This window comes from Hippoglossus hippoglossus, chromosome 4 (genome assembly GCF_009819705.1).
Source record: "Hippoglossus hippoglossus isolate fHipHip1 chromosome 4, fHipHip1.pri, whole genome shotgun sequence".
Classification (NCBI taxonomy): Eukaryota; Metazoa; Chordata; class Actinopteri; order Pleuronectiformes; family Pleuronectidae; genus Hippoglossus; species Hippoglossus hippoglossus.
In genome coordinates this window covers 12,045,310-12,073,037 of record NC_047154.1, presented here as the reverse complement: position 1 = coordinate 12,073,037, position 27,728 = coordinate 12,045,310, and the positions used below count along the sequence as shown (strand labels likewise).

General features: G+C 43.0%; 1 protein-coding gene across 3 annotated transcripts; it reads right to left on the bottom strand.

The window, feature by feature from the left end:
* Positions 1 to 106: 106 nt before the first annotated feature.
* Positions 107 to 26,945, bottom strand: rxrgb (retinoid X receptor, gamma b). Of its 3 annotated transcripts, none has more exons than XM_034582660.1 (11): positions 26,737 to 26,945; positions 19,910 to 20,061; positions 9,654 to 9,889; positions 6,205 to 6,349; positions 5,700 to 5,879; positions 4,530 to 4,690; positions 3,457 to 3,586; positions 2,358 to 2,490; positions 1,569 to 1,660; positions 1,199 to 1,304; positions 107 to 635 (listed from the first exon to the last, which is right to left on the bottom strand). In XM_034582660.1, the coding sequence occupies exons 2-11, from the start codon at positions 19,974 to 19,976 to the stop codon at positions 488 to 490; spliced, it is 1,398 nt and encodes a 465-aa protein (XP_034438551.1). In that variant the 5' UTR covers positions 19,977 to 20,061; positions 26,737 to 26,945; the 3' UTR covers positions 107 to 487. The 3 variants fall into 3 exon arrangements, with proteins under 3 accessions (XP_034438551.1, XP_034438552.1, XP_034438553.1); XM_034582661.1 differs by lacking the exon at positions 26,737 to 26,945 and adding an exon at positions 20,228 to 20,362 and having other exon boundaries at positions 115 to 635; XM_034582662.1 differs by lacking the exon at positions 19,910 to 20,061 and having other exon boundaries at positions 119 to 635; positions 26,737 to 26,924.
* Between the last annotated feature and the right edge of the window lie 783 nt (positions 26,946 to 27,728).

Here is a 27,728-nt window from a genome sequence, read left to right as displayed (position 1 = left end):
AAGTGCACAATCCTGCTAAAAGTCAGACAAACAAACAAGCCAACAGCATAAGAACAAAACCTCCTTGGTGGAGTCAATAGGTCCAAACACGACAGTACAAACTCAGATTTTAGATACATTTTTAAATAACTTTATTCTGTAAGAATTCTCAAAGTGAGGGATGGTTTCTGTTCTTATTCAATTCCTCTTTGAATAAAATATTCTTTTTTCAAAATTGCATTGGGTTTCTTCTAAACAGACACCTGAAATGATCTATTTACAAAAGAAATCTGTTAACAAATGTATTAGAATTCATCTTGACAGTATACTCAATCCGCCTCACTCTCCCCACAACATCAAAATACCTTTTTAAAAATTTTAATTACAATGTTTTCGCTTGGTACAAAATATGCTGTTTCACAATATTAAATCAAGTCTTTTTCTTAATTATATCTTCATATCGCTGACAATGTGGGAGTATGTACAAAGGGAAGGGGAGGGACTGGTGTCATGTGATCTGATGCGGCGCCTCCAGCATCTCCATCAGGAAGGTGTCGATGGGCGTGTCCCCGATCAGCTTGAAGAAAAACAGATGCTCCAGGCACTTGAGGCCGATGGAGCGGAGGGCGGGCAGGCGGAGCAGCAGTTTGGCAAACCTGGGGAAGAGGAAAATAAAAACTAAGACCGAGTCTTCACATAAGCCATCATCAGTAAAATTTATTTTTTAAGTAATTTCCAAATTCTCTCAAAAAGAATTACTCTTCATCGTTTTTTTTTTATCTTTCAATGTGTGCTTTTACTTCCCGGTACCTGTTGCCCCCAGCAGTCACATCAAAATTATCAATTGAAACCATTAAAGCCACCATGCAGCACCACCAAGCTATGGTTTTAATTTAATATATTTCAATTAAATTGTTTAAAGATATTTTTTATCTGATTATTTAAAGATATTTTTGGTGCATTTTGCCTTTTTAATTAGTACCAAAAACAAAAGGCTGGGTCGGACCACAAGCTGCAGCTGCTGCAGGAGGACTGTGTTTGACTGCATGAGTGTGTGTTGGTTGTGTGTGTTTATACTTCTAGGATAATACTTTTAAATCTAGAGCTGTGCTGCAATGTGACGTCGCCTTTAATCTTCACTGCTCTGTACAACCGCAAAAGAGCAATTGAACAATATTGTTTAATGGTGATGGATCCGATCATGAAATGCATTTCCTACCTGCCAGGCTGATCTGGGTATTTCTGTTTAGTATATGACTCCAACGAGGCATAGACTTTTTCCCTCAGCCCCTCGACCTCTTGTGGGTTTGAAAGACCTTTTGCATCTGAAATAAAGCACAAATTCAAAGTCACATAGAACCAGATAGGAATCACTTCTGTTCCACAAAACCTCCACCTGCATTTTAACCTATTTGAAGAAAAAAAAGGACAGAAACTAAAGCAATAATGTGTTTTTCCTGATCAGGGATAAATACACAGATTTACAGTGAAGACAAGGAAAAAACACATCTGCTTAATAAGAAAGCAGTGGGAGAATATGTCACATTTAACAAACAACTCGGACAATTCAAAATCCAGAGATAACAGACCTGGGTTGAAGAGGACGATGGCTCGCAGGCAGCCGAGCTCTGTCTTATCCATCTGCATATCTTTCATTTTAGATACCAGCTCTGTCAGTACTCTGCAGGGGAACAAGACAATTACATCAGAGAGTTAACCCAATTTTTTCTTAAATTGACTAAATCAATTGCTAACCAGTAATATAGATGTGCTTTGCCTCCAATTCTTAGCCAACATTTTGCCGTTTTCAGACATGACCTCCAGGTCTGGACACTTTATATAAAGAATATGAAGAACGCAGCAGGAGTTTTAGAAATGTCATCAACACTTGCTTGCTGTGAATTTTCCATTTTCCAGCTGTACTCTCACATGTGCTTTCTCAGACATTTTCCCAACATTTGACTATAGGGGGCTGGCAGAAAAAAAGTGCCAGAAAATATCTGAGAGCAACTGACTCGGACATTTGCGTTCTCGCGAACACACCCTCTGGAAAACTTAAGATAAATGTCCAGAGTTCAGCGCAGGTCTGAAAGCTGCTCAAGAGAAACTATTCACCTCAACCTAAATGACACATCAAACACATATGAATGACGGTGGCCTGGAGAAACAGCAATATTTCCTTTACCTATGTCCAGAAAATGACTCAAACATCTGCAGTGGTTGTGGACAAATCTTCAGTTACACTTCCTCTTACAGTCATAGAGGTAAATTACAAGTGTTTTGATATTTAAGTGAATAAACCTTGTGGAGTCAACAAACAGGTTAGCTCATCATTGCTTACTTTGAGCTTTTCAGTTGTTGCCATATCTGCTGCCTACCTATCAAAGATGGAGCCCACTCCTGCACTGTGGGCACTGCTTCTGTGGACATGGAGGCCCGTCGCCAACAGGATGCCGTCTTTTACCGTGACTGAGCGATGTGAGAACGAGGCGATGAGGAGCTCGTTCCAGCCTGGAAACAAAAAGGAAACAACTGTGACTTCTCCCACTTCCTGTCAAATCCCTATCTCACAGTCCATCTGAAGTTTCTGTACGCATCTACGTTTGTATGTTTGTTATGTAGCTGGACTATGCAAAAAATACAGAGTGGATTTCCGTGAAACTTGCTGGAAGGGTGTGTTATGGGTCAGGGAAGAACCCATTACATTTTGGTGCGGTTGTCTTTCTTTAAATTGAGACAGGCATTTTTTTTTTAACATTTTCCTAGATTTCCCCGGGAATAATTCATTCAAAAAAAAAAATCAGTAATGTTAGTACTGATATTCATGTGTGTGCAATTTCGTGCATCATGCATGAATTTAAGGGGACAGCTGGGCCTTGGCAGAGGTATCCACTTTACTGAGTGCGATTCTAGTTCTGCTGGAATGGTTCTGCTGTCCCGTGTTTCTCTTAAAACTGAAATAATATCGGTTAGACTTCTTCATGGTGAGTAATCTCTCACCAGCAGGGGGCAGCGTTGTTACAGCTGCAAACCGCCCTTCTGGGACTCAGAAAATAGTCCAGTTATATTTGGTTTCATCGCTCCATTTAACTACATGGCAAAGATGTGTTGAGTGACTGTGGAAGACTAATAATAGAGGGTCTGCCTGAGGATGAATAACTGCTGGGGCATAGAAAGGCGGCTGTGGCTCAGGGGTTAGAGCGATCGTTCTCTAACCAGAAGGTCAGTGGTTTGATCCCAGTCTTCCCTAGTCCGCAGGCCGATGTGTGCTTAGGCAAGATACTGAATGCTTTTCTCACAGAGAAAGTGCTGCACATTTGCACACGTGCTTTGAGTTTCAAGACTCAAGAAAAATCTGTAAATACAGATCATTTACCATTTCATGCAAGGAAATGAACCTTTGTGTCTCTCTGCTTCCACATTTCAGTTATTTACACAAATGCTTGCTGATGGCGAGGGTTAGCGCGGTGAGCCCACCTGCTCGTAGTAGGATGACCTGGTCATCGAGCGGGAGTTCGGAGAAGTGCGGGATCCTTTTGGCCCACTCCACCAGGGTGAAGAGCTGCTTGTCTGCTGCCTGGCAGATATTGGTGACGGGGTCGTTCGTCTGGAGGGGAACGAGTAGATGAAACGTCAAATCGACAACAGCGCTGGTGAGCAACTTCGCTGACATCTGAACATGTCTATCAGCACCCAGAGCAGGTGCAGCTGAGACTATCTCTTAGTGCCTTGTAAACCCACAAAAGGTTTCAGAAGTCAGTTTCAAAAATGATCACAGAGTTCAGTTACCACTTGCACAGTGTCACCGGAGCTCAGCAGCAGGGGGAAAGATTTATAGCAGGGCTGTTGTGTTGGATTACATGTGACTGTGCAGGTGTACTCAATAAAATCAGTGTGTATGTCGCTGTTAACTTATTGCCCTATCAGAATAAAGGTTAAGTAAAAGGTCAAATTATTTCTAAATGTAAGACAACACAGACAGACGTCAGGGCAGCTGTCAGCAGCACTGACAGGAGTTTGTCTGAGTCATGAAGTTACAGTAAAGCCTGTAACTCCATATAATCCAACTTCATTACCAATCAGTAACACATGTAAATCATGGATCAGGCTGCGTCAGTGTAAATCTTCACTTGCACTGATCATCATCACTTCAGCTTCAGGACCAACATCATAAAGAAGAACGTTTTTTACTTACGCAAAGTTGTTGCTCAAAGTAAAGATAGTTCATGGGTTTGGGCAAATCTAAATTCTATAACCAGATTCAGCATGTGAATATGTAGAATATGTAGGCGCGGGGGGAAAAGATTTTGGTTTGTAGTTTGACCAATCACGTTTGAGCAGACTGCGGTCGCCGCAGGTCAACAGAGCACGAGGCCGAACACACTGATGCATCGGCTATAAGCTTTTTAATATATCTGCATTCGAATACAAATTGCTTTTATCTTTTTGTCTACACTGGAAGCCCTAAAACATAAGTCATTGCCCCCAGAGGCTACTTCGTTGTCGGGCTTTAGCTGATTGGGACAAAGCTCTGAGTCTGTGATCCTTACAGAGTTTCCGGGGCTGCCCTCGATGTACGTCTCTGTTTTGGGCTCCACCGCCAGCTCGGCATCCAGGATCTTGTCAACAGGCATCTCCTCGTTGAAACTGCTGGTAGATTCCACCTCGATCTCCCCCCGCTCCTTCCCACGCTGTCTCTCTTCCTGCACCGCTGCACACACACACACACACACACACACACAAACACACACAAATAAGCGCATATATTTAAGGTCAAACCGCCCACGCTTAATCTTCTCGTGCAGATATTCATGGCAACATCCCTGATACAACAGTTACTCTACATCTCTGGAACCTTAATATAACCTCTGAAGCAGATTCCCTAGAATACAATATATCCTCCACATCTGCTTACTCCTGGAACTGTGGACCACATTTACCGGACAATCAAATATTCAAATCCAGGACTAACATGGTCACGGTTGCAACATGTATATTTATGTAATTACACAGTATACTAAAGATGGTTGTGCATCACGTTAAGCCGTTTTTCTGACATGAACTCCGGAAACATTTTTAACTTTTCACATATGAAGAACAACGTAAGAAATTGTCCGAGGCCGACGCGTTCATATCAACAGGAGAATACCCAGAACTATCATAATAAATTCCGCTCTGGAAAAAACTGTGTATTTGTTTACAGCACATCGACACTGGCATCAACAATTGAAATTAAAATTCCACTGCGTTTTTTTTTTTTTTACAGCCCACTGGCTCTTGTCGCCAAAAGCTCTCCATTCTTGTCTTTCCAAGTTTACATTTTCTGTGGCGCCTTCTCAATGTATGGCACCTTTTTTTGATGCTGACACATTCGTATTCTTGTTTTGCAACTGCTGCGTGTTAGAAATGTCACGTACACGCCCCCACTTGCTCATTGGGAATTTTCTGGACCTTCTCACATGGCGTCACTTGGACATTTTGCTAAGGGGGCTGACAGGACAAGTCCCGAAAAATATCTGGAATAACTGACTCGGACGTTTGCGTTCCCACGTTCGGCCCCTCCGGAATATTCAGTGCATGTCTGAATGCTGTTTGAAAAATGTTTTGTATCTTGGGAAACTTTGGGATGAAATATATTCCTACAGGTTTGAACAATTCATGTTTGTAATGAAAACGCATGTTGGGTTATAAAAAAAAAAGAAGAAACTCCTCAGGCCCACCTTCTCTCTTCATGCCCATGGCCAGGCACTTCTGGTAGCGACAGTATTGGCAGCGGTTTCTCTGGCGCTTGTCAATCAGGCACTCCTTCATGTCTCGACACGTGTAGGTGAGGTCTTTTCGGACGGTCCTCTTGAAGAAGCCTTTGCATCCCTCACAGCTGTACACACCGTAGTGCTTCCCTGTGGAGACAAACACCACCACATCAAGTTCTTCTCTTCACTCAGCATTGAACCTCACTGTACTTCAGGTTCACAGCGTGGATTTTATATATGTTTGGAATCAGGATTGGATGACAACAACAACAATAGGCGTTGCCAATAACAACCCTATGAAAAACCCATTAAACACAAAAACAATAGAGCTGTGAAGAATTTAGCGAGAAGAAAAATAAAACCGGCAAAATGCCTGACCTTGAAATCCATGTGTTATCTTTCCTCCACTCGTCTGTGTGATAATGTTTATGTGGGAGTGGAAGTGCAAAATGTCCTACTTCCTCACCCTTACCTGAGGAGCGGTCCCCGCAGATGGCACAGATGTGCTTGGACATTCCCCCGGGGCTGGTACACTGGTAGTTGATGTTCCCCAGGTTCTGCAGCCCCGGCGGAGGCTTGATGTCCTCCGAGCTGCTGACGCTGTTCATAGAGTTCATCTGAGGATGCCAGGAAGAGAGAGCAGAGACAGAGGTTGAAGCTGAGGTGGCCAGAACTGAGCGAGCGGAGCAGAGAAGGAAGCGCAGGGGAAGTAAGAAGTGAAAAGTGCGAGGCAGGTCTCATGATACTGCCTCTCTTCCTCTATTTTCTCAGTTTGTCTTCGGTGTGCCCATATTATCATTTTCTCTCCCCACCCACACACTTTTATTGTGAAAGTGTCGCAGGGTGCGATCACATGCTCGCGCAGTGGGCGGAGCTGAGTCTGCTGTCTGACGCTTGTCAGACAGGTTTCTCGATGTTTGTTGACAGGGAGAGGCGTTGGGAGTCACGTGTGCAGAGGGTGCAGTTCTCAGGCACGGACAGCAGAGGGGGCTCCTGCGTAGGGTCTTCAAACTCGGGAGAATGGAGGAGATTTGAAGTGTTAAAGGTGTCGATGCTTCTAATGTCTGCATCAGGCCTAGTTCTCATTTTGGATTTATGAGCTTCGTTTAGCAGCGTCCTCGGCGGTTTGAGAAACTTCACACCTAACATATTGAGACTGATGTGTCTGAGGTCTCACGTGTCACTAAAGGAGACAAAAAGGTGTAAACAACCCACTCAGGTTAGAATAAGTGAGACCCTGCAGCACTCGGTGGAGGTAATAGAGCCTGTTCAGTGAGATTCATAACATGTTCAAGGCCGGGGCAACTCGTCTGACTTCCTTCGACTTTTTCATATCTCTGTCTCTCTTATCTCCTCCACGCCCTTTGACCCTCTCCTGCCGATCGAGGGCCAGGTGGGACCATGGGACGCGTGCACGTGGTGCACATTTAGGTTTATTTGTTTGTGTATGTGCACACGTCGGCACTCCCTTGGAAGCAACAGGGCTGACCTACATATGCCCTCCCGTCCTATATATTTGATGCAGCTTGACGTATAGGACAGTCACCTCAGGCTCTTCCTATCACTTATTTACGAAGTGCACTTTCTTCGCGAATATCCTCTAATGGCTGAACTGAACTGAGGACTCCACGGCTGTGACCTCACAGCGGAGGAAGATTATACAAGAGATTTTTTTTTTCTTTCTTTCTTTCTGTCTTTCAGTTTTTCCCACAGAACGCTAGTTTTCTACACCGCCACTGGCCTCTTCATCTATAGATGCCCCAAAGGCTGGCAGTCACACTTAAATGAGCATTCAGCCCCCTGCGTATTCGCTCATCGGTGAATCAGTACCGCACAGTGATTCCTCTTCAGTGCTCAGTTTTCACAAATAATTCATTTTACACATGTACAGCTTGAGAAAAATAAGCCTTGTGTTGAACTCAAACAGTTGTTCAGACGCACATTCAGTTTCAGACGGACAACATATTGGTGCCAAAACGGCTACAAGCACTGTATGTGGATTATTGATGCGTCATACATTCTTTATACCGCACATGGTATGAAGAACACACTGCATCATATATGTAAGGTTTACTCGTTTACTTTCATGGGCCAGACGTGCAGATCCACTCTTCAATAATCTTGTATTTCTTAAATGAACTAAGAAATCTATAATCCAATCAAATAATATCTGGTACAATTGGTAACCGTGTCTTTGTAAGATTCACTGTGCAAACAGATCAAGCTATTCACCAATATTTGATCAGTGGAGAACTTAATCTAATTAATCGGATATGAGAAATTTAAATGAAAAATTATATTTTAACATTTCACAGACCAAATCATTTATTAATTAACTGAGACAATAATTGACTGATTAATGAATGTTAAAACTAATCCTTGGTTGCAAATTCAAATTAATACTAAAATAATTATATTATTCCCACTGATGTCACTTCATTTGGAGCAGTTTACACAGGCAGGTACAAGGAGCTAAATGAGGATTAAGAACATATAAGAATAGATAAAGAATAAATAATAAAGTTAATGACAATAAAAAAGTTGTTAAAAAGTGGATAAAAAGATCTATATGCTAGCTCTAAATTTGAACAAAAATACAGCCCTCTCCCCCACATGCATCTCAAAGCACAGGATTAGAAGCTGCCATCACTCCCAAAATTGTGGTGGCAGTAATTCATTATACAAATAAATACTATAAAAATAACTGAATGTTAACTGTGAGCTTTACATGGTTTCTTTGCAACCAAAAGCAGCAGTGAAATAGTCAAAGGCTCAATTGAACTACGAGTTAAACCCTTTGATTGTATATGTAAACATTCCTGTAATTTACAACGTCAGAAAATACTGATTAATACTTGATAAGAAGAAGATGAGAGCAGAACACTTGAATATCCCCATCATGGATGTAGAAGCGTAATATTCAATATGCTTGTGTTCATTGTTGTCACCCCACGACAGGCTCGTGAACTCCAGTTAACCCATGAAAACAGTACGACACGTTACACGACACAATGAACTGATGGCGGCTTGGTCACTGGCTGTCGGTGAGCAGTCAAAAGATGGTGACACCGAACAATCGTATTAACTCTGACGGTCCCTAAAGGCACAGATCCATACTGTGATTGAAGCAACGTATATTGCTGTCTGCTGCGCCCTGCAGCACTGGCCTCAATCCGGCCTCTGAAGCACAATATGTGTGTGTGTGTGTGTGTGAATGTGCAGAAACACACCATCGTCAAAGCATTAAGCCTTGTGGGGTTTGTAGTTCATTCTATGGACCACTTAAAGCAAGTATTTCCATTAGCCCTCTGCTTCTCTTGCAGTCCGATATGCCAAAGAGTAAAAAAGAGCAGTCTTGTGCTATTTATAAATATCTGCTATAATAACCAGTATGATGCTGTAAAAGGAGATTAAACCGACAATATACAGGACAAATAAACAAGAGAAAACGTGTTTCCCTAGTTGGACTGTATCTCTTAAGTCCCCTTGGCATAACAGGAGCAACGCAGAGCCTGCCAATGACCTTTAGGCAGAGACGTGTAAAGGTCAGTAGAAGGGGAGGGAACAGCAAGAAAACCCAAGGTTTGCCTGCCAAACACATTGGATATGGCTAACCTTCAACATGCCGACCACTGCCGGAGATTCCAAGAACGGAAGGCACATGATCGACCAAAGAACATGATAGTTTCACGCAGACAGACTTTGCAAAAATAGTATTTTGAAGGAAGATAAATCTCTGTTGATGAGGGTGAAGCTATGAATAGAAGGCCCTGTCTGATTTTAAACAAGAGGGCCATTTACAATATTACATCTGGAATACACCAAACATCATAAATTGATCATTTTATTTAAATTAACCTTGAAAGAAGTCTTCTAAGACAACGTCCGATGACGTGTGTCAGCACCAAAACACTTTCCTACCTGTGGACTGCAGAGAGGACCAAAGTTCATGTTGGGCGTGGACGGCAGCGATACACAGGGAGAGCCCAGGGACGATGTGATGACGGGGTAGGGTGAGGCCAGGCCGTTCATCGACGAGCCCAGGGTGGACATGGGGGACTGCAGGGGCCTGGAGCTGCTGATGACTGACGGGTGCCCCACCATGCCACCCATGGGGGGCGGGTGGGTGTGGGCCGCACTCATTGGCCCCGTAGAGTCTGGGGGAGAAGGAAAGGTGTGTTAGAGAAACAGAGTGAAGACGATTTATATCTATCAATCAATATACAAAATACAACAAATGCTGTATTTACACTGTAAATCTTTTATTCAGTCAGTACTGGAGTGAAAGGTAAAATATGAATTAGTAAATAGAATTACTGTATGTTGTACCACAATATTACAACTCGTCAAACTTAGGCATCATAGAACTTAGTATGTCACCTTAAAGTCAACATGGTAAATATTACTTTTATTACAAATTAATTTAAGTTTTAGAACACATAATCTCAGCTACGTATACATCTGACGTCCATGTTACTGTGCAGTTTTCTTGTCCCTAAATTGAGACTTTTGGAAATTCTGCCGGAGCAGTTTTAATTTTAAAACTCCAGGGTTGCGTTTTAGTGAGAATGCGCAGAAACGTAGACTACAGTGATGCAGACGACCTCCTTTGCTTCCTCAATGGGTTTTATCAGCCACAACATATCCTTGACTCTTTTCCTGAAGCCTCTGCTAATCGGCTTCGACTACCAGTAGTAAACGCAGTACGGTTAACAAATAACAAGCGTTGCAAACCCTAATTATCAGTAACACTTCCACCTACTCATTTGTCCAAGCAAAAAAAAATCCCTGCTTTTACTTTTTCACTATTGTTGTTTCTCATTCTTATTATTTTCCACAACTTAACAACAAACTGCAGACAGGACAGTTTGCTTCCTGTTTACAACAGCACACACATGCCCAGTGTACATGGATGGTCTTGTGATATGCTTCCTCAGTTACGTTAGTATGGACCATAAACTGTGTATAAAGATGGATGACATGACAGCTCCCCAAAAGTGAGGACAAAACATCTTGCTTCCTCCATGTTAACAGATGAACATTTTTTTTTCATAAATATGGTTCATTTCATTTTAGGTTGCTCTAGTCACACTGATGTTTGTTCAAATGCAAATTTTTCAAAAACGGGGTGAAAAGTCATGATTGACAGCTGAGACTGACTCACGATTGGTTGCGGACCTTGCAAATCCACTCCACTATCACTACTGCTCAGACTCTGGCTGTAAATGACATCACCATACAGCGCAAGATGTCGACGCCCATATACGATATCTTGGCTTCATGTTTTTACAGCGGGAGGAAGCCATCATTTCTAGAAGTGAGCTAAAATGCTCATCTTATAGCAGCACTGAGCAGAGAGGTGGGAATGAACCATATCATTAAAGCTGTGGGCTATAACATAAAAACAATCAGTAACACCTTTTACAATACGCAGTCATTGGGTCCATTGCTATTATAAAAAATATTGACAATAGCAGCTTTAAGTTCTCAGAAGAGCAAATCCACCTGATAATCACACTTCAAAATGAGTGGAACACTTTGATTACGAGCACAAAACATACCGTATGGGGAAAATGACATAGAAGTGGAAAAACTGATTTCCATTTTAATGATCAAAAGTGTAAAAATACATTGCTGACCAACAGTGCAATTTGCATGGATGCAGTCAGAATGTTGTGTCCACCTGATTCTGGTCACAGGGTACTGATTTTGCTTTGCATCCCTTGATGCAAGCTGACAAGCTGGCATTTACATAGATGACCTACTTAGAAAAGATGTCAGTCAACTGGGTAACAGGGCGTGGTGTGTAATTTCATGCATGTGCTGTAGCTGTGAGGACACTCATTCACCATCAAGCAATATTTAAACAACTGACGTACGCATACTGTATGTACATGCACGGAGCAACATGTAGAGTACACATAATTAATACGTACAAATACCGCAGGCTGTCACATGCTCTGGTACAGACAGATGCAATGAACAATGTGTCTCTGGGCTAATGTCAGTGACTCATGGGAGTGAATAAAACCATTTCTCCATGGAAAATGTTACTGATGAAGAGTGACATACAGTATGCCAACGTGTGCAAGTTAATGGTTGGATTTCTCAGAATGGCCAGAAAATGCAGAAGCTTCTCCTTGTGTGTCGGTGAACCATCCCCCACCCACCTTTACACACACACACACACACACACACACACACACACACACACACAGTGTGATACTTGGCCACTGTTCTTAGTTAAATGTCACATTCCTGTGTGTATGTGTGTGTGTGTGTATGTGTGTGTATGTGTGTGTGAGTGTGTGTGTGTGTGTGTGTGTGTGTGTGTGTGTGTGTGTGTGTATGTGTGTGTGTTTGTGTGGGCGATGGTATGATACCCTGACACACAATGAAAAGCACCTGTTTGAGTTTATGACAATTTGAAGTGAAGGTCATTTCTCTTCTTTTCCTCCCTCAAAGCTCAACAGGGTGGGAGATCACAGTTTTCATGTATGTTCCAAACCAGCCAATAGGCTACATGACAGGAGTAACAACTAGGGCTCTGCAATATGACGATATGTAAAAAAACATTGATCTTCTTCTATTGTAAGCTATCGTTAATTCCGTTTGGCACAAATCAAAGGTTATATATTTTTTGGATGATGTTCTGTTTTCATCCAAATAAAGAAGGATACAGGCAGGAACGGAATAAAGGCAACATAAACAAACATGGAAGAGAGTGAATGTGACAAAAAATGTTGGAATCATAAAAATGGGCTAAGACTCTGACCAGCCAAGACAAAACGAGGAGCTCGTACCTAGAAGAGAGTCTACTTCTGTCTCACGGACATGGTTTAGGTATGATAGGTCTGACTAGAAAACCATGATTTGAACATAATGCTGCGGCCCAGTCTCCACAACACACGCCGGAATCATGTCAAACAGTACTGAGTCTACGGATGAGAAGAACCACCCTCAAAACAAACCACAAACTCAAGATGTTGCAAGAGGCGTTCACCTGCAGCTCACGAAGATGGAAGAAGATAACAGCTGCCATAACAACATACACCTTTAAAGACATGGCCCTAAAATTACAAAGTCAATAAAAGGTACGATTAACAAGATGATCTGTGTGTTATCATACAATTACCTCAATTAGGATATGAGATTTAGGTCAATAAACATTTCGTAAAACATAATCTAGACTAACTTCAAGAAAATATATTTCTTAAGATAATTTTGTTATGATCATTTCATTGGTCAGGAAATAAAATTCCCAGTTGACAACAACGCAATCCTTTGTCCCTTGAAATTTTCAATTGGAAATAAACTTTATATTAGCAAAGAGTCCCGGTTGCATCTCCCAGTTAAAGATGCAGCGTGACTTCCCTGTTCCTGTCCCAAAGTCAAAATGTGAAAAAGAAATGTTTTACACGTCAGCTAAATGAGGAACATCCAAGAGCTAAGAAGAAGAAGAAGAAGAATTTTAAATGAGCCAAGCAGTCTGGCACGAGGAGTCCTTGGTCATCATTGTAACTGTTGTTGCACAATTTAAGATACAAAGCAATGCATATTGTTTATTTCATCCGAGGGAAATGCTAAATGCTGACACTTTGAGAAAGTATTCACAGAAAGATTCCAAGCTCTTCATGCTCTTTTGCAGTAGCTGTCAGTTTTGTTGTAAAAAGAAAAAGATGGGTTTGTTTTTATTTTGACCTAGTTCTGAGAAATAACCTAAAGTTTCTGCCTGTCAGTTTTCCTGAAGTGACAAACGTTTGCAGCCTTTTTATAAGTTAGACCGAACCCCTAGCTGAATGCTTTGGAATGCTCTGATACTTAACCTCTGGCAGTGATTAAGTTTCACATTAGTTTCTGCCCCACTGGAAATGAGAAGCGTAGCCTCTATTTAAAAAGAAATGGAAAGTATGAGTAATGCAACACAGTTGCTTTCAGATGTCAAGGATTTGGGGAAACAGTCAGAGGAACGTCACATTGTCTGCCTGCATGCAGCACTTTGTGCATTGAGACACACTCTACAACACACAGCTGGCCATTCAGTCCCTCTCTGGATGCCAAGGAACAGATGTTGTGCAACTTCCTGTTTAGCAGCTAGACTATAGCCTCCACCCCCTCTCTCGCTCGCCCACTTTCTCCAGCCCTCCATGAGTGATCCCTGGCAGCCAAATATGTATGGGGGCCTCCCTCTCTCTCCCACAAAGCTGACTTGATACAGGAGATATATTGCACTGCTATGCACTTTAAAAGCAGTCAACACTTTACACTGGGTTCTATGGTCTGTGATTCTCCAAAATGCACAGCTCAGATGAAGAAGTTCTACAGTGCCAGGCGTGTACTCCCAACTTTTTGGAGCACGTTTTCCTCTAATCAACAAGCTTACATAATGGATGAGCACAGGATGGGTACACCGTGTACTGGCTCAGTTTGTGCACTGACCCCCCTCTCTTTATGCGCACGGCAAATTCCCTCCGTGGCTCATAAGTTCTATTCTATTCTGGAAGTGCTGAATAGGAGATCCAGGTCCAGCTAACGATGTGTCAACGGGCTCTCACGATCATCCTGGACCAACACGTATCCAGATGTAGTACATGGCAGAATGAAGGTTGTGATATGGACCCACCGAAGACACACGCACAGCAGCCCTTTTTCATCTTACACCAACCTCGCACTCAAAAATCGGTCAAATTGCTACATTTCGAGATGATCGGAATTAAAGATATACTATTTAACAGTTATTAATTAAAATGTCTCAAAACTATGTTATATATTTTGTGTACTTACATCATTCAAAATGTTGCCAACAATGTTCAAGCTCAGAGAAATCCACCATTTTATTCAAGGAGATCCATTTTAATTGCGTCATATCAACTTTACTTGTGGCTTTACCTGTCTCTGCTGTTACTTCCGGGGCAAAAGACGGGTGACGAAGAAAAAACACTGCTAGCCAGTTAGCCGGTCGGCTGTTTTTTCCATACACTGTTTGTACTTGTCACTCGTAATGGATTATTCATCGTTGTTTCCTGCGTAACATGAATAAAATGTTCATACATGATTTGCGCCTGAGCTGCACTCCCTTGATCCCACGTTGCTTCAGGACAACATCAAACTCTGCCTTTTGTCATTGTTTTAATTTAGAAACCCCTAGTGGCCAAAGTTACATAATTGTACATTTAATGGCAAGAACCCTCTTTAATGCTGTAGTATTTATTTCACTCTACTAGTAACAAGATCTAACTAATACTGAGATGATTGATCGATTATCAGTTTTTAAAGTGATCTGTTAAGCAAAAGAAAGCCTCTGTTCTAAAAACAACATTCTCTGATCCCGGCTATTCTAATGTAACTACTAAATAATGGGCAATTAAATATGTTTGGGTTTGAGTCTGTTCGTCACACAAGTCAAGCAACTTCAAAACACATAACCTTGAGCTTAAAGAATTCCTGACATAGGGGAGTGTGTGTTTGTGTGTGTGTGTTTGAGAGTGTGTATATTTGGAAGGAGGCCAACATGTTCAGCGGAGGAAGCATAAATTGGCCGAGAGCGGCTCAAAGGGGCCTATCCTTGAATGACCCGACTCAACCGGCTGTTCCATCTCCATTCTATGTAAATCACATCAACACAAAGAAGCTTCTGGAATGTACAGCCGCGTCACACGTTACGCGGCAGAGACACAGAGGTACAGTAAGGGGGAGGTTGTTCGTATAGACTGTCTGAGAAACACTCCTCACAGCTCTCTGAGTTCACAAAGATTTAGCTGCCGTGCTTCCTGTCAGTCGTTGTCTGAAAGCATCAGGAGCAAACAAACAGACAGAGCGGCGAAGGGCACCTTTGACCGCTGGCGTCGCAAATCAAAGGTCGCCTGTTACCAAACTCCTGAACTGAGTTTGAAAGAGGGTCTATCTGCAGTAGTCAACAATGTACGACAACAACGAATTCACATTTACGAACTTACTTTTTAAACACAAATTATATTTTCTTTCTTTTACACACAGGTAATGTTGTTATACTATAATGCAAAACAATTAATTGATTCATTATTAGTTTAGGTAAATAATCCTAAATCACTATAAATCCCAAAATCTTTGAGTTGTGGACTGTAGTTTGGGGAAATTAAATAACCTGAAGGCAGCGCTCTTGGTTATGGACATTTTTCACAACTTCCTGGCATTTTATATTAAGACATTTGGCAGATTAGTTTACAATGAAAATATGGCCCGACTAAACTATGTAACTTTGGCCGATGGGGCTCTTTCAATCAAAACAAGAACAAAAGACCTAGTTTGATGACGTCGTGCAGCAGCGTGGGATCATGGCAGTTGTTGTCTTCACCACCTTTGCCGTAGAAAATCTACCTGACGTGACTCAGGCACAAATCATGTTCACAGACGAGGTGCTGCAGTAAAGTTTCGTTCAAGTTACGCCGAGTTAAGCAATGAATGATCATGATCCATTACAATACAAACAGTGGAAGGAAAAAAGAGCTGACTGGCTAACAGTGTGTTTGCTTTTGTCATTTGTTGTTTGCCATGGAAGTTGTAGCTGGATATAAATTAACAAACCGTAACCTTGAAGATATTAGGGATTTCTCTGGGTTTGAACGTGGTTGGAAACATTTTTGATAATGTCAGTACACAAGTCAAGATAATATATATAACATAGGTCTAGTTTTCTTTAGACATTTTAATGAGTAATTGTTACATATTACATCTTAGGTATGCAGCATATCTAACTTGTCATTTAATCACGATGCTGACATCTGTATGTCTTATTTTACAATGCAGACAAGTGATCAAAAACAGAGCAGCAGTATAAAACCATTTCTGGTTTCCTGCACACACAGAACCACGACCACATCATCACCATCAATCAGCTGCTGGGGGCGGACGGAGCCAAAAATATAACCACAAATGCATCACACTGATCTGATGATCAACAGGTTTACAGGAAACATCGCAGACCACAAACTCTCTAAATCTTTCACTGTTAATTACTGGGTAGTGACTGCATGGACCACTCCACTGTGTGGTAATTCAATAAGCCCATGGCCCACTAACTAATAATATCTCTGTCTGAAGAGCAGAGCAGCACTGGGAGGCTATAGAAGAGGGAGGTGGAGGGGGGGGGGGGCAGTATGGGATAAATGACCGAGGCGGGGACAGTAGATCCCGAACACCAACAGTCTCAATACCTGCATGTGTCGTATTTGGGTATGTGTGTGTGTGTGTGTGTGTGTGTGTGTGTGTGTGTGTGGGGGGGGGGGGGGGAAATACACACCCTAAAGTAATCAGATGGACAGCCTGCAGAGCTCATCAGATACAGCACATATGTAATTAAGAAATCTCTTCGCTGCCGGTCCAGCTCACTAGCGCTGGCCCTGCACCCTGACACACACACACACACACACACTAACACACTTGTCTTTTGTCACATAAAAAAAAAAGGAAACAAATAAATTGTCCACGCACACGAGCGCCGAGTCGCCACCCTTTAAACATTCATTTCATTGCTAAATGAGGTTGATGTCTGATCAGTTGTGTCAGTAAATCCTCTTATCCCTGGGTAAGTATCTGCAGCTCAGCAGGCCAGCTGTCAAGAAGGCGGGAGCCCGAGGAGGAGGGGACAGTGCCAGATTGGAAGGAAGGGAGCGGTGGATGGATGGATAGACGGACGGGATGGGAGGATGGATGGGGGAGGGTGTGTGTGTGTGTGTGTGTGTGTGTGTGTGTGTGTGTGTGTGTGTGTGTGTGTGTGTGTGTGTGTGTGTGTGTGTGTGTGTGTGTGGGGCGCTGGCAGGATGCCACTTGCCTCCCAACACTCACATGATCCGACCACCACACACACATGCACCTAATCTCTGAGCCTAGCTGAGAACATTAGATCATCAATTGATTTTTCTGCCCAGCTTTAGTAGATAGAAATAGTTAATGGTGAGAGAAAACATATATATTGTAATATTCTCTGCTGTTACATTCACAGCACGCTGCTTCAAGGACACCTGTTTATGTTCCGAAGGCCTTTTCGGAGAAAGTTACACAGCTGAAATTCTTGCTGAAAACTTAAGGAAGCAGAAGAATGTTTTCCCATAAAGTCACACGGCTGTGACAACACAAGCACTTCAGCTTGTGTAGTTCTCTGACCCTAAATTCTGCCCTGTAGTGAACTCTTCCAGTGAACTTGCACACACTATCCGTCAAAAGAAGAGAAATGAACTCTGCTGCCTTTCCCCTTTATCCCCCTATCTCTGCGTTTTCTCCGTGGCTTAAAATGAGCAAAATAAATTCTCATTCCTGCTAATAAACATACATAACATACTGTATTTCCCATATGTAGGTTGTTGCTGCAATCACTGTGAACCTTTTAACCCAGAGGGATCAATGAGGAGGCAGCGCTGAGGCAGGGAAAAGATAAAGATTGTTTTGCAAGTGATAAAAAAAGTTTGGAACTTAAACAAGAAGAGCTAACACGAGTCCGCTTGCACAGACAGAACAGGCTGACCACGTAGTCCGGTAAAAACAAACAAACAAGTGGACTTACTGGCCTAATGCAAGGGCATCAGCCACTGTGACTCAGTCTGGAAAGAGTTCCTAGAAGTAGTTTCTTGCTGTTACAGAGGCTGGTGAGATGGGGATGTGCTGTCCACACACACACATTGTACACACCAACCCATTCATCTCATGCTGTGACCTAGTGAGTGTGACCCGGGCGACCTGACCTTTGGACCTGTGACCAGATCCTAGAAAGAGAGCAGCAGCAGCAGCTCTGTACAGCGACAGTTACCTTGAGTTTAGACATGTGGTGATGTGGCATCTGAAACATGCGTGTTCAGCACAGTTTGTACAATAATGAGCATTAAACATAGAGAAAGTCTGAAGCGGATGGGAATTTCTTTAGTTTTGCCAATATTTGGTCATATATCAAAAGTATTGGAGACCTGGAGATTTTCACTCGATGATGATGAGAGACATTTCATTCATTCTGGACCAAAGTGCTGGTCGGTCTGTAGCAAATGGAAAAATTGATTGTCTGCTTTAAAAATTGGCACGTTTAAGATAAATTGTGCCAAATGTAGATTTAATGACTGAGAATAAATTACTGTATGATCTAACTTTTATTAAAGGATTTATTAAACCATAATAGATTGTTTTTTATTTTGATGAATTGTTCCTAGTATTAAAATTGAGGTTCAAGTGTATATTTAGCATGTCATCAATAATCACTGCAGCAGACAATATTATGGATTTAATCAGCTGTGTCGAACATCCTGCTGAGCTCAGTTTAGATCCACAACAGAAAACCCAAACATAGCTGTGGATAAGCACATGTGTTTTGTTCTTTTGGGTCAAAACTGTAAAATGCTTTGTGAATACTGGGCACTATATTCTCAATCCTAACTTCACCACAGGCCAGCTGCTCTATCTACACATCACCCAACACAAACATCAGCCAGTCAACAGGCTAACTACAGTAAGTGTGTACGCAAGCTCTCATCAACACCTCCCTAGCACAGGAAGGAGGGAGAAGAAAGATAACTCATCAGAGCGAGCGCTGATGGAGGGATGCAGGGGGCTGACAGACAGCAGACACACAGAGAGAGAAAGCAGAATGGAGCCGGCTAATAGGAAGGGACATGTGTCGAGAGACAAACAGATAGTGAAGGACAACGCAATGAGAGCTGGAGGCGTCCCTTAAAGCTGAGTGGCATCCACACTGACCACATCTGAAACCTAAAGTGAGTCACAAGCTCTTGATGGTAACGTGCATCAGCGAGGCCTTGTTGGTCAAAATGATCCAGTGATTTTAAAGGTAGCAACTAGGTAACTGGAGCCAATGAGGTCATGGCATCTATATATATCACAGTGTATAACATCAAGAAGCCATAGGGGAAACTGAAGATTCTGAATAAATTCAACAGATGAATATGTCCTGCAACAGTTGCATGTTTCTCCCACTGGGGAAAGAAATTCAAAACAACTTGTTCAAAGAGTGCACAGGGATTAGAGGCATTACCGCAGTGCATCTGTGCAGTGTTTAGCTTTTAGTCCTGAAAACCACAGTGAAACAGTGCTGCAGACATCTTCTAAAAAAACAAAACAATCCCTACGCTGACTCCGATCATTGCATTTCAAACAACAGACACACACACAGAGGCAGGAACAAAACCGTGGCTACTCACAGTGACCATAACCTATCTCCCTCCCAGTGCTTCCTCCAGTTGCAGGTGACGCCACAGGGTGCCACATGCCTTCAGTTGCGAGTGTCGGCACAGGCAAGGGCGCCGGTCACTCAGGACCAGGACTCAGACGCGAGTGATGGCTTGGTGACACACTAGGGGAAAAAAAGAAAAAAAGAAAAGACGTGGACACTCTGGACATCAACCACTTTTCTGCACAGGAACGGCAGGGTTGCCTTGGAGAAGGAGAGAGGGGAGGGGAGGGGGGCGTCGGCGAGGAGCAAAAGAGGCGGAGTCCACCCGCGCCGGTTATAGGATTACCCAGATTATCCTTCCCCAGAGATCAATCCCACAGGAACTGTTTGCTGCCCGACTGCTGCACAAATCAGCCCTTCCACCGCCCACTCATCTCATGTCTCTCTGTCTCTCTATGAGCGTTGGTAAAACTATCTGTACAGAGCCACCTGTTGTAGTGGCAGAGCAGGGTGACTGGCACGAGGAGGGAGGGTGGTCACGGTGGAGGCGGGGGGTCACGCTTAAGAGTAGAGTATAGCCAGAAGTTTCCGATTACTCCTTCTTAAAAGGGATCAAGAATAGAGAGCATGGGAAGACAGTGCCACAATGATGTTGCTTTAGTCTGCAGAGGTTATTATGTGTCATTGACATTTCTTTTGACATTTTCTCCCTTTTTTTTTTTTAGAATACTCATCACCGAACGCTGTCAAATATAAGCGTGGTATACATGGGACTTGAGTGTCGAAATAGGAAATGACATGAGGTTACCGGAGGCTAAAGAATTCTCTTCAATCTTCCCTCAAAAACATCTGTAACTCGCCTTCATGCCAAGAAATAGATGTGCCATGCATACGTGCACACTCAATGGTACTGTAGTGGCCTGTGTGCACATTGTTAGTATGTTTGTGTGTTTAACAAGTGTTATAGCATTCCAGGAAGTCAGGAATTGTCCTTTTCAGAGCTGCAGAATGGTCGAGCAAAGCGAGGTGAAACCCCACAGGCCAAAAATATAACATAAAGGCGACGAAGAACAATGCATGACAAAACCCTTGGGGAATCTAAATAAACTGCATGCAGGGATACGTTCGATCTTTAATCTGATGCTTGTTCTGAGCGCACTTTTCAAAAATCTTGATAAAACGGTTTTAGCGAAACAAATCGGCCCGCAAACAGTTTCTTCGACAAAAACCGAGGCAGCGCACATTCTTGGCCATGGATGTATGTCCTTTCACTATCAACAGAAAATAGCCTTATCCAATGAATGTGAAATTGGCACTGATTTAAATCTGCAGCTGCCGCTCTTAATTTATCCTGCCGTCCTATCAAATGCTCGCCCCTGTCTTGTTTGCATCGAAGGATTGCATCAAAAAACCTGAGACACCTACTGCACCATGTGTGCACCTACTTTACTTACTTGACTTATCAGAGTCTTGCCTGTGCGGTGCACCTGCATGTGGCTGGATCAGATGTCTATACAGTGCTCGAGGGATAGCCACTGGTAACTAGATCCCCTCGGTGACAGTAACCTGGCAAGGGACTTCGACTCGGGCCGGACACTAGAAGAGGAGCAGACAGCCGCGGAGGAGAGACGCTCGCTAACTCAGACTTCACGAGTCCCGCAGGGAGAAGCGAAAATAATACAATCCTCTTTAAATCCACGCAGTGTTATAAGAGTGCGCCGTGGCCCACATAAAATCTGTCAAATTAACCCTGAGAGCCATAATTAGCATTCAGACATGCATCGAGCACTGTGAAGATGTGGAAGGAGGATAACGGGTGACTCTAAATTTAGGTTTCATCTAAACTTTGTCAACTCTGTCATTAGTGCCATCATGCGTCTACAAATACAAAACAAGCAATAATTGCCCCGTTAAACGGATCTCAGGAGGACTTTTTGGAGGAGGACGGACACAATCATGTGTAGGAGAATGCAGAACACAAAAAAGGGTAGAAAGCCGAAAAGAGGAGAATAATTATGTTTTTTTTACGTGCACGTTAATGGGTCCAACCTTGCAGCTGTGGGTGGGAGGTAGGGCTAGCACACGAAAATGAACCTCAGAGCACTCAAAATAGCAACGAGGTTTACTGCATGTTCTTCATGTCTCTCAATGGAGACGTTTAATGAGCTCAAATGTACTTAGCTATTACCTGTTGCTGCCATTTGTGCTCCGGCAGGGCAAAGAGCACTTTGGCTGTTCAAGTTAAACCAACTTCTACTGAGCTATAAGCCTCCCCTCATCAATCCCACTCCTGTTACTGTTAGCAATGAGCTCCGTGGTGCTTAGACTTTCTAATCACATACTCTCTTTGGGACTGGGTCCGGTTACAGGGCTGCAACACGTGGCTGTTTTCCTTATTGATTAGGTCATTGATTGATTTTATGAAAAAAACTAAGCGGTATATCATGTCAGAAAATAGTGAAAAATTCACATCGCAAGTTCCCTGAGCGCCTGTTGATGTCTTGTCTGGCTAATAATCCAAAATTAAAACAGAGAAAAGATCCAAGGAGCTTGAACCTGAGAATATTCTGGGGGTTTTTTTCTTGATATATGAAACAACTAACACCCAAATGCAGTTTTTATAACTTTTACCTCAATACTTGTCAATAACTACATATAAATAAAAATAAAACGAATGACTAGAGTGTCACTCAATAGAGTGCATATCAATCCCAACGCCCAACAGTCCCTTAATGAAACCACATTTATATTCACGAGATCTGGATTTTCATTTTGATCTGCACCAATGTTAAAGAACGTGTAAAAAAAATCCTCGATCCGCCCCTTGATCCAGATCCACACCAATATTTTATGGGTCGTTCCCTGACCAACACATTCTCCCATTAAGTGTTTTGACCACCTGTGCAGTAGTTTTGTTTGGAAACAAACAAACCTACAAACAAAGAGATGGACAGAGGAAAACATGACCTCCTTGGTGGAGGTAACAAACAAACCAATCTCTGAGCCCATCGTTAAGCCTCTGGGGGTTAAGGCTAATATTTCAGTGATTCTGGTATAGACAGTGGATATCCAGGCCAAGATTCCATCTCTGTTCACCGTACACTGTTTACAGTCCGACTAGTTTATTTTACCACACGAGTCGGACGTTTCTCCACACAAAACAAACATTGATACTTTTTCTTGGCGTCTTAGGGGAAGACGACATTTTGGCTCATCTCTATTAACAGCTACCTGCATACGAAAGCAGATGAATTAAAAAGGCGATAGCTGATGCATTTCAGTCAATGTGTTCTACCTCTTTTGTTCTCCACACCGACTGTTAACCTGCGGGCAAGCAAAGCCTTCTCAAACACGATCGGCCAAATTAGAACAGTAAACCGAAAGTCTTCCAGCCCCAACATCTTGTCCCGCGCCTACAGATTCTGCAAATTCACATGAAGAGTCTGTTTATACAGATTATAAACAATCCAACGGACAGGGGTGGAAACATAACCTCCTTTCTGGATATAAATGGTCAACCAACAGTGGTTCTCCATCTAAAATTTGGAGCAGTGATTATTGGTAATAATGTTGGTTTTACAGACACATCAGCAGATATTGCACCATATGTGTGCATGTGCAAATAACAACTCTTTTTGCACTCAGACACGCTGTCAGCAGGATAACTCAGCAAGTTTTTAGCTTTATGCCTTACATTTGATGAATTAATGCAAAACCAACATGCAGAGGGAAGTCTCATACATAAGTATGTGTTAAATGTGTGCTCATGTGTGACAGGTATGTTGTTTTTGGATTATTAGCAAAGAAATAGCTTAATTCGTCTCATAACCTGACACTGCTGCAGCCCGTAGGCTTTTCAAGGTTCTCGGCTTCATTAAAGCTGGAATTAAATCAAGGCTTTGACTTTCTTCACTAATGACTAATTAATGGAAATTAGCCCTGCAGAGAATGGCCTCCTTACGCCCCTTCTTTTCCCTTATCCTGTTCTCACAATTAGCACCCACTCACACACAATCAAGACAGGCAAGTCTTTTTTACACTGGAGCATAAATACACACACACACACACACTCAATCAAAAGTGCCCAGGAGTAAACCTGCCGCGCGCATTGTGTGCTAATGCATGTGACAGCGTTGAAGGATTGCAGCTCTCAAGCTACAGAATCCTTGAGTAAATACCTGCAGAGAGCCCCACCCTCTCTACCTGTGTGGCTGCCTTCACTCTGCAGGAGTGGGTGGGGAAGGCTCTGTGCTGGGATCGGCCATTAGAGAAGCAGGTTTTAATACTCCTGGGACTTCACAGTCAAGTTTTTAACACCCACATTCTTTAAGTCACAAGATATCGTGGTCACATTTTATTGCCGTGCATATAGGAAGTCTGCATGCTAGCAGGCGTGGAAATTTAGGCACGAAGCGTGTGATTGAAGGACCCTCTCTTCTCTCTCCCAGTATGTGTGTGTGTGTGTGTTTGTGTGTGTGTGTGCGCGCACCGGGAGGTGAATCATTGACCCCTGGCAAGCGATGAGAGTTCACATCAACTAGGATGACCCCTTTCTCCACCTCCACCCGCCCCAACCCCCCTCTACCCTACACTTCCCCTTTATTTTGCTCCCTTCACTCTTTCCATTCTGTTCATCCTTTCGGCCGTCACTTCCCTCATCTTTGAGCTAAATAAGTTCCCACATCAGAAAAGTCAGCGTGTCTAGAATCACTTCCACTGATGGAAAATAAAGGTGTTTTTTTTTTTAATAAAAACACTGAGAGAGAAAACGCTGACTGTGCTGGATGCCCGGGGCAGGCCTGCATCAAACCTGCTGAAACATAACATGTCTGGGAAAAGGTGAGTGGATCACGAAACAATCCGCACATAATCACCAGTCTGTTTTTCTTTTTCTTTTTTTGACTTCACACTGCCTCGCCTTCGCCTCACTCTCATGACAGATTCCAAAGGGGATCATCTCCCATTTCAAGAAATGCTTATTGTTTATGGCCCTATTTTCATTATCAGGTTCACTGTGTGGGCTGTTTATACCAAAATACATCATAAATAACAGTCACGAGCCAAAACACAGACCGTGGTTGTGGCTTTGCACTAAGAAAGAACTCATTGACTTTTTAAAGTAAGTAAATGTACGAAAAAAGATATGAACTGTCCTCGTCTAGAGTTCAACTGATACCGGTTTACAGCCACTGCTTTTCGAACTGATGTGTTTATTCCTCATATTTTCGATGCTGTTAAGTATTTTTATGGTTAAAAAAATGACAAACATGCCATGTTTAACCCAGATTGCCTCTGTGGGGCAGAAGAAGCTGCAGCGTGGATTACTGTGGAGCCTAAAAACTCCCCACTGAAACCAAGACTGAGGACATTCTTTGAAAAGAGAAGCGTTTAAATGGTAGAAATGCATCAATCACAACCAAAGTTAATGATTTTGCGAATGTGCCAAAACTTTTATCCCACACAGAAATGTTCCCAACTTTTAAAGACAGTTTTTCTGTAGCTACAGCCAGAGAAAAAAACCTTGGGATTATTAGCAGAGGAGAACAGGACATGGTCAATAACAGACAAACTAAACTGAAGTACACCCATAATCAGCATAAATCTCGGGGATGCCTGCACAGCCTGATCAGAGCAAAGTCTTTTAAGGCAGACAAGAAAGCCTGTGTAGCCCAGGGGGACTATTCTGTACACTGTGGGCTTCCCTGTTTGCCGCTCTCCCATCCAGATGTCTCTCTCATTCCCCCTGGGAAGCCACATTCATTATGGAAACAATTTTCAGCCCCCTCCAAATGGTGCGGAGATATCTGCGATAACATAAAGCGGCTGCTCAAAGACCTCTTTTGTGATATTTGTGTCCTTGTAATGCCACACTAATATCTTTCTTTTCTTTTTTCCCCCCACTGTAAAGGACAAAGGTCCAGAGGCGCATTTTCTCCTGCAGTGGTTTGTGAGTGAGTGTATTTTGCAGGGAGAAGAAGAAAAAAAACATCACATGATAAATGATGCATATAGTGTGTGACTCAGTGAAGCTCAATAAGCCTCAGACTCCCTCTCTCTCCACAGTGAGTCTGATCTAAGGAGGTTTCGCTGTCACCAACACATACTGCACACTTATTAGGCACATAGGCCTCCTTCTATACATGTATCCCACATGATGCCATTTCCTTATGCCTGTGGATCTAGCCGATAAAAGGGGGAAAGCCATCAGCTGGTTCAAGTTCAATCTTTTACAGAGTAAGAACTCACATCAGGCTGTCACTCAGCTGGATCCAGCCACAGCAGCAGCAGCAGTGACCAGGGCGCGTCTCTCTCTCTCTCTCTCTCACACACACACACACTGTTTACTATGGTACAAGTTTGTTGCAGAAATCCGCCATTCCTCCAAGGCTCCCTTATAAACGTGCACGTCCACCCCAGACCAATAAATTCTGCGTTTGTGTCTCGAACTGTTTAGTTAGAGACGTGCGACAAGCTGCCATAAATTACATAAGCGCAATTAAAGTGCCAACCTCTGACCTTGCCTGACCGGCGCGACCACCGCGATCACCTGACTTTTTGCAATTGGCCGCATTGACAGTTTTTGCACACACACAAAAAAAAAAAAAAACCGAGCGAAAGAACACGATCACTGACGCAGGAGATCGGCAACAACACGCGGGTTCAGCGAAAGTCCGCGGCGTTAAAGTGCTTTTTGCGCACGGAGAGAGACCGGAGCGGACTGGGGAGAGGAGACGCCATGAAACAAACGCACCCCTCCTCCTCCTCCGTTCTTCTCCCACTAAGGCAAAAAAAAAAATTGCGCAGCAGCACCACAGTCAGACACGGATCCAAACGCGCCGTAGAAGTCGTACTTACTGAGGTGTAAATACGGATCATTACTGTCCATACTGTGCGTGTGGCTTGCGTCGGTTTCCTACAGTCGGTGCCGCTCCGCATCCCAGCGCATTCCTCTCCCAGGCAGCCCGGCTGAACTCTGCTGCGAGGCGGGCGGCTCTACACGGGGGCCCAGCGAGGGGGGGGCGGCGGCAAAAACAGGGCTTCTCCCAATGACAACAGTGGGTCCCGTATCAAGCTGCAACACGATCATGACGAAACACAGCTCCCCTCTCACACAGGGGACGGCGATGTTGCAATGTTGAAATCTACAAAAAGTGACCCAGAAAAACTGCCTTTAAAAGCTGCGTTTAAAAAACAAAAAACTCTAATCGCCTTCCCCCCCCCCCCCCAAACCTATTCTGAAAAAGTCTCCCTACAAGGCAAGTTAATTTGTGTGGCACATTTCAACAACAGGGTAACAAAGGGTGTTACATAAAATAAGAAAGGCACATGGGGAATAAAGAATAGATAAGAAATAAGAGCTTGAAAGTGTAAGAAATGAGTGACTATTTCATGCAGGCTGATGAAAGGCAGATAGGACAGCCTTCAGCGTTGATTTAAAAGAACTAAGAGTTGCAGCAGACCTGCTTTTCTAAGCTTGTTCCCGAATAAAAAGCAAACATCAGCAGCCAGTAAGTCAATAAGGAAATGTTAACAACATATTAGTGATGAGGGCACATCGCTTCCAATTTAGATGGAGGTTGAATGCACCGCCACGATGCAAGCCCTTTATTTGTTTGTTTGTCTATTGAAGTGCATCCTTCACACCCACACTCTTTTCATGCACTTTAATATAAAAATGTGCATTTCCGGGGGGGTAAAATCAACAACAACAACAATCCATCTTCTAATTGTTAATCTGCAATGTTATTATCTTTCATTGAATATCTAATTGAGTGTTGTTTAAATTGTGCCACATCTATCAACACATTAGTGATGAGGGCACATGGCTGAGTGAATGGATTTGAATA